At 35.5% G+C, this 8378-nt stretch overlaps 1 protein-coding gene across 1 annotated transcript; it reads left to right on the forward strand.

Annotated features, from left to right (window-relative positions):
- On the forward strand, positions 5683 to 7906 carry LOC107626941. The gene is made up of 2 exons (XM_016329825.2): positions 5683 to 6671; positions 7327 to 7906. The coding sequence occupies exons 1-2, from the start codon at positions 5963 to 5965 to the stop codon at positions 7605 to 7607; spliced, it is 990 nt and encodes a 329-aa protein (XP_016185311.2). The 5' UTR covers positions 5683 to 5962; the 3' UTR covers positions 7608 to 7906.

The following is an 8378-nucleotide window of genomic DNA, read 5'->3' on the forward strand; positions in this document are numbered from 1 at the left end:
AATGTACGAATAAATATCATATTTATTCTTGTATTCGTCTATTATGATCTTTTTTTTAGAATTTAAAAACTATTTTACCAACTATAATTATTATTATTTATGCTTATTAAAAGATGTTCATACCTGGATCTCGGACAACCCAACCTAAACTCAAATCTAGTAGCGCCTATATTATGGATTGGACTATTTCTTCACAACTCGACCCAACAGCGATGAGACCCGTTCATACTCAACTCTGCTCCTTGTAAGGCTTTGCTAACAAAGTAAATAGGTTATTACCCGTTCTCATCTTCTCAGATCAGGATAGAAGCTATAGCTCGGCTTGCCACTGCCAAATAGAGAACTACCTCTTCCCCCGCAATAGGTCGGGTGAGTATAAGGGGTTGGCCTAGAAATGCTTCAAAACCTTGAAAGGCTTGTTCACATTCTTGGGTCCATTCAAATTGACTCCCCTTTTTGAGTATTCAGTATAATACCAGAGATTTCAACGCTGATACTGCCAAGAACCTGGATAGTACTGCCAATCTTTCATTTAGTTGTTGGACTTCTTTTAGACAAGTCGGGCTCTTCATCTCTAGTATGGCTGCGCACTTGTCCAGGTTAGCCTTTATGCCTCTTTGAGTGAGCATAAAAGCCTCTAATGCGAAGGTGCATTTTGAGGGGTTTAATCTCATCTCATGCTTTGTTATCGTGGAGAATACCTCAGAGAGGTCAGACAAGAGGGCTAAGTCGTCCTTAGTTTTGACAAGCATGTCGTCTACATATACTTCCATCAGTTTTCCTAAGTTGGGGGAAAATACCTTATTCATTAGTCGCTGATATGTAGCTCCGGCATTCTTTAATCCAAAAGGCATTACTACATAATAATAGTTAGTCTTTGGAGTGATAAAGGAGATCTTTTCTTGGTCTGGCTTATACATTGGAATTTGGTTATATCCCGAGTATGCATCCATGAAAGACAAATACCAATAACCTGAGGCCGAGTCAACCAGAGCATCGATGCTCGGGAGAGGATATGAATCCTTAGGGCAAGCCTTGTTGAGGTCAGTGTAGTCGACACACATCCTCCACTTTCCATTATGCTTCTTTACCAGAACCACGTTAGCCAGCCACAATGGATACTTTACCTCTCTTATGAATCAAGCTTCCAATAACACTTGCTTTTATTCTTCCACAACCTGTGTCTTTTCGGACCCAAGTTTTTGACGTTTTTGCTGAATAGGTCTGTTACCCGAGTAAACAGGGAACTTATGAGACATCAAGTCGGGATCGATGCCACGCATGTCGGAGGATTTTCAGGCGAAGAGGTCAAAATTTCTTCATAGTAGGTCAACGAGCTGTACTTTCAGACCTTCTTATAGGTTGGCCCCTATACTCGTTGTTTTTTCAGTATGATCTCTGATTTGCACTTCTACCTTTCTTCCAGATTGGAGGCGTAGTTCTTCCCGAGTTCGAATACCATCGAGTTTAATAGTGTTGACTTCTTTTCCACTGGGGTTGCCTTTTAGATTGAGGCTTTCGTTGTAACACTTTTGTGCCAAATTTTGATCTCCCTTTATGGTGGTAATTCCTTCTACAGTAGAAAACTTCATACACAAGTGAGGTGTAGAGACGACTGCTACTAGTTGATTTAAAGTGGTCTGATCTATCAGGGCATTGTAAGCCAACATGCCATCGACCACAATATAATTGACGCTTAACATTCTTAACCTCGTGCCCTTCCCAAAGGTGGTGTACAGGGAGATAAATCCGAAAGATTAGATTGGCGTGTCCCCCCAGCCCGAAGAGAATATCTGGGTACACCTTCAGATCTTTTTCTTCTAGCCCAAGTTTGTCGAAGGTGGGCTTAAATAGTATATCCACCGAACTCCCTTGATCCATTAGAGTTTTGTGAAAATTTTTGTATTGGCGAGGACTATTGTTATTACCACAAGGTCATCGTGGCCAGGTGTTACTCCTTGAGCATCTTCTTTGGTGAGTGAGATGGTTGGTAAGTTGGGAATTCAGTTATCTTTCCCGACTTGGTATACCTCTTTAAGATTCCTTTTTCGTGAGAATTTTAAGATTCATCCTCCCACAAACCCTCCGTTAATCATGTGTATGTGCCGTTCAAAAGTTTGTGGGGGACGTTCTTGCTGACCTCCGTCTTCATCTCTCTTCCTTTTCCTTTGATCGTCCAACCTCTCATCCAAATACCTATCTAGCCGACCTTCTCTGGCCAGCTTTTCGATGACATTCTTTAAATCATAGCAATCATTGGTAGAATGCACGTAAAGCTTGTAGTACTCGTAGTATTCTGTCAGACTTCCTACCTTTTTTTTGTTTGATGGGGCGAAGAGGTGAAAGCTTCTCAGTATAACATATCTCCATGTAGACATCTATAAGAGAGACTCGAAGTGGATTGTAATTATGAGACCTTCGAGATTTTTCTGGCTTATATTCCTCCTTTTTCTTAGCTTCTTTCTCTTTTTCCCGAGGTGAGTAGGGCAGGCTGGGCCTCAGGAGAGGCTCTCTTAGTCGAAAATTTTTCTCCATGTTGATATACTTCTCTGCTCGCTCTTCGCGTGTCACTTAGATATGGATCGAGAGAACGACCCTTCTTTAAGGCCATTAACGAATCCCATTATCACTATATCAGTAGGCAAGTTTTGTATTTCCAAGCAGGCTTTATTGAATCTTTTCATATAGTCTCAGAGTGTTTCGCCGACTTCTTGTTTGATCTATATCCTTAGTAAGCTTGGAGCATGTTTACTTTATCTTTCAGAATTGAAAATCTGGTAATGAACTTCCTTGCCAGGTCATCAAAGCAAGTTACCGACCTGGGAGGTAAGTTATCAAACCACTTCATTACGGCTTTGGTCAAAGTTGTCAAGAATGCTTTGCAACGAGTTGCATCAGAGGCATCAGAGGCATCAGCTAGGTACATCCAACTATTGAAATTGGTGAGGTGGTGCCTCGAATCGGTCGTTCCATCACAGAGATCCATATCGGGGGTTTTAAATTTTGGGAACCCTAGCACGCATGATCTCTTCAACAAACGGATCTTCTCCTCCCAAAGGGCTTTCTTCCTGATCTACACGATTGTTCCATCTTCGGAGGTCGGCTTCCAACCTCAAGAGCTTTTCCTCTAGCTCCTTTCGTCGTCGTACATCCCTTCATAATTCCCATTATATTTCTCGTTGTCGCTTAGCTTCCAGTTCGAGTTGTTCTAGTCGCCCACAGTGACCATAAACTAATTCCAGTATTTCCGTTGGATGGGGAGGTTTTTCATCTTAGGGTGGGTGGACCTCTGAATGGATCCGTCGTGGTTGAGGGTTTCTTGACGTTCCTTTCCCATGGGGCATTTGTTCTTTCTCGAGGTGGAGGTAATGCTATTGTTAAGTCATCGTGGTGGTTTTTTGGTTCTAACGCAAACGCCGTGTGGCCTCTTCGTATTGATTGTCCACCATATGCGGATGTAACCTTCCAGATCCCTGAAAACGGCGCCAATGTTCTGAAAGTTATCTGAAACGGTGATTTAGGCCTGAACGTGCGGTCCAGACTCCTTATGAGGCAGCATCAGACTTGTTCTAGTGCCGAGGTGCCGCCATCTGAGTTCCTTGTGAGGAGGTGGGGAGTGGTACCTGCAAGAGACTTTGATGTTTAAGTCAGTAAGGGTTTTAAGCAAATTTTTTAGTAGATTGAGACTTGAATATACCTAAGGGGTGTTAATATATTTATAGTAAAATAGATAACCACCTTTTTGGAGTAGTTTCACCTTTGTTGGTGGACAATCGTTCCATTTATCTTGAAAGTTTGTTGGATCTATCTTTTAAATAAAATAGAGATATCAGGAGAGATTTAAGAAGGTAGTTACTCATTCAGATAAATAAGGTTGAACCTTCTTGTCATGTTCGGCCTCTTCAAAAGTTGGACAAGGAGAAGAAGTCATCATTATTGGATGGGCTTTTTATTCTTATTGGATCTAACTTTGTTTTTGGATTAGAGTATCAAGAACAAGTGATCAGCCAAATGATTTGTTATGCTTACTGGTTAGCCAAAGAGGTTTAGGCTCACCAAATGTGCGCCCCAAAAAGTATATAGCAAAGCTCCAACACAAGACCATCCAACTAGAATTGAGAAACCACGAGGTCCAAAAACAACAGCACTCTCTCAAAGCCCATTTATGAATTATACTCTGTTTTTGACTTTTTTCTTTATGTTTTTGTTTTTGTTTTCTTTTTTTCCTTTTTTGTGTGCGCAAACCTCTTTCACCTAACCGTACATGTCGCATGGTATGTTAACTTGTTAAGGTACATAGGTTGACCAATGATCATCACCAATTTTCCGGTGGAGGCATTTTCAATCACTTTTCTCCTTTAAAATACTTATTCGAATTCTATTATAATATTCAAAACATGTCGTTGAAAATTGAAAGTAAAACCAACAATTTGTGTGTCTCATTTTTACTTTATTCTTATATCACTTGTTGGATCAAAGACTTGTTACTAAACAAGAATATATAGTTGTTAATAGACCATCTTTTTAGTATTTGAGTGGGTCTCTTCTACAAAAATGTCAAGGATTTTGAAATGATCAAGAGAAAAGGAAAACTGTAATGTCATATTGTCGTCCTTGAAATTTATAATAGTCTCTTTCGTTGAATTTTCTTTTTTTACTTTAGATTGTGGAATTTTTTTTTTTTTTAAAACAAACTTAGAATTGTTAAGATTTTTATTATAGAACGATTTAAGTTGGCAATGGTTTAATTATACAAATTTGTCATCTTTTTATAAACTTATTATCAAATTGACATTTTTTTTCAAACTATTTATCTTCATCTCACTGTTTTGCTACGTTGTCGTCCTTTTTTCCTGTGTTTTTTTTTAATGATGTTTGCGTGGTAAAAAACAATGTCACCGTGGCAGAAATAATAGTATATAATAAATAATTTAAAAATTAACAATAAATTTACAAAAGGTGGAGATTGTTATATAAAAGCTGTCTTTGATAGTTATATAATAATAATCTACTTGACAATTAGCTAAAAACATTGTTTAAAATCCTCATAAGCCGAACTCAATTTAGTTAAAAAAAATCATTCCAAGTAATTTGGGAATGAATGAACCGTGTATAACCGAATCAGGATAATGGTCAAACATTTCTTTAATCTTTCTCTATTTCATTTTTGTTTAAACTTTAAACTTAGAATTACTAAATTCTTAATTTTCCTAATAACTATTGTAATTTTTCTTTCCAAAAAAAAGTATAAAATTGCTGCAGATTTATGAATAATGTTTTGATAAAGTAATTAGTTCTTAGTCAATACATGATTTATGAATCAACTATCCAGTTTCCAATTTCTAGGACCCATCATCTTAATTAATAAATAATAATAATGCAAGGTTAGGCTTAGAAATTTCCATCATGAGTCAACATAGTCGGTGCAGTTCTTGAGATGAATAGAACCATTTATATTCTTTCAGGAACACAACATATGCTTTCATCTTTGTGTTTAGAAAAGTCAGCAACTTCGGCAACTGTCTCAAGATGCCAAAGCAGAAATTAATCATCATTCATATATATACATGTATTGGTACATAGAATTAGTAGCACATTTTAATTTAATACATGAAGTTCAATTCTTGTTCTTCTTGCTCTGTAAAATACATATACGTAGGAATAAATCATTGCAATGTCTATTTTATTCTTCCACGATATATGACTGTATGTCATATCTAGTAACGTTATCATTTTTGGTAATACAATTAATTTAGAGTAATAAAATAAAATAATCACTTCTAAGTTCTAAAATAGATTATGTATCATACACCAAGTTCAAGCTTAAATTTAATGTGAACTCAACCACCCTTTTCATACCTATGTTCCTATTTATACTTTTTTTTCCCAACCGTTTTCAGTGACAATTGAGTCTTCTCCACACTCCACATTGCCACTACACTTTCAATAAGATTTGATTATTATGTCTCAACCATCAAATGCAAAACATTGTTGTTTCTCTGGTTTGTTACACACCCTTCTTTGTGATGGAAATGGAAACTTTTCTGATCAAATCATAGAATCATATGAAACACAAAAAGTGCATCCAAAAAATAAGAGTGCAATGGCTAATGCAGCTTCTACACCAGGAGTGATAGCAAGGTTGATGGGGTTAGATTCAATGCCAAGTAATTCCAACTTGGAATTTAAAAAAACCATCCCAGATTCTGAAATTGTGGATTACATGTTGGAGTTTGATAATGCAAGCCAATCCAACCATCGCCGAGCGAAAATCTCGGCTTCATTCAGGGAGGTTTCTGAATTATTTCGGCACAAGAACCGCCGTGAAGTTCTTGTGCTGTGTCGGGATAGTGGAAGAGGAGATAGTAATGATGAAAAGAAGAGCAGGAAATTTTGCAAGCTGAAAAATGAGCCTAGAATTGTAAAAAATGGTTGTTCTTCAAAGGTTAGAAGAAGTTACAAAGATGCTAATTGCATTTACAGAAAGAGTGATTGTGGGTCATGGTCAAGCACTAAATTGAAAAATAAGCAGATTGAAGAACTCTTTGAATTAAAGCAAATGAAAAATATGAGAAAGCAATGGTCACAAAAGAAGATAGAGAGTGAATATAGCCCAGTTTCAATCCTAGACATCAATGACTATAAATACCTCTATGGACCTGATTTTCTAGGTATGTTTAAAATTAAATCTGTTTTTGTAGTTCTGATTTGATTGACATTTCCTCTGCTTTTGTAATTGATTTGTGTTAGTATGGATTCAGGGTTTATTATATGTTGTTTAGGTAATTTTGATTTAGATTTAGATGTAAGTAATAATTTTTTATTTTTGTCTAGATTTGTGGCGAATTCAAGTTTTATTTATTTATATATATAAAAAAATTTGAACACCTATATTATCATATTTNGCATTTTATCATTCTTAAATTTTAGTAATATTCTTATTTTAAATATTTATTTTACCATTAATTCAATAAAAAAAATGCTATTCTGATCTAAAAAATTATAGTTCGTCAACTTGTTTATGATAAAAATTAATTATGGATATTTTAAAAATTAAAAAAGCGAAATAAAAAAAAAACCCTTTACTTCCTTGATAAAATAAGTTGAAATTGCCCTAAATCCAAATAGCATTTCTTTTGAATAAAATAGCTGTCTATAAGTACTCTATTTAAGGATTTAAACATAATATTTTCTAAATCGTTTAGAAGTGATTTATTCATTAGAATTTCATATGGTTTTGCAAAACCCTCCCTTCCAAAACAATACTTCAAATTTTATTGCCGTTTACATTACTCCATGTTACTCAAACAAATAATAATTTTGTAGATTATTCAAACTCCTTAATGTCACCAACAATGTGGGAATCTTCAGAGAAAAAGTTGCTGGCTGATGAAATTGAAGATAGAGCAATGAAGAACAAAGGCTACTCCTCAGAATTAGAGATGAAGATTTGCAACTTAATTGAAAATGATATGAAAGACTTACATTTCACACAAAAGGGTATATGTGAGATTGAAAGGTTTGAGGAGATTTGTTTGGTATATGAGCATCACATTTTTAACTCTCTGCTGCATGAAATTGTGAATGAACTTGTAGAAACATTCTAGTTTAAAATTATAATCAATTGATGTGTAACAGTAATAGATAATTTAATTACTTTAACATGATAGGACTATGCTTTAGAGTTTAAGGTTTAGGGTTTTACTCATAACAGTTCTTTGTTTTTATTTTATTCTTATTACCTTAAATTGAATTAAACCACACATTTAAACTTTGGCATCACTAGACTTTATCAGATGATACACTTGCATATGGTGATGCCGTCCCCTAACGGAGCAAGTGAAATTTGGACTCAAGAATCGGCAACGACTCATCTACTGCCCGCCGGGTCTATAAAATTCTGGAACCTTGTTTTCATGCATTGCAACAGAGCCTCCCCAGAGAGTGTTAATGTGTTAACATAGACAACTATCCCACTAACTTTCAAAAACTTCATTAGGCTCTCGTAGTAATTGATGAGCCAAAATTGATATACTCGTATATTAGTAAGTGCACCAAATTACTCTAAGTAATACCACAGCGAGTGAATATCATTCTCACGTGAATTACTGGATTAAATCAAGTAATGTCTAATTGAATCTCTAATTAGATCAATCAAACATTGGCAAGAGAATTGTGAATCTTGAAGTAAAAACAAAGAATAATGAACAAGTGTGTTGAAGTTGAACGAGAGAAAGCTTATGGATTTAGAAAAGTAACTAATAAGTAAGATATTAAAGGCTTCGAAGATGTTTAACTTTTAGAAAAAAGTAATGTTTATGTTTTTTTTACTTTGACTTCTGCAAAAATAATTTTACAGTAAATCATTTATAATCAAA

This window comes from Arachis ipaensis, chromosome B02 (assembly GCF_000816755.2).
Source record: "Arachis ipaensis cultivar K30076 chromosome B02, Araip1.1, whole genome shotgun sequence".
NCBI lineage: Eukaryota > Viridiplantae > Streptophyta > Magnoliopsida > Fabales > Fabaceae > Arachis > Arachis ipaensis.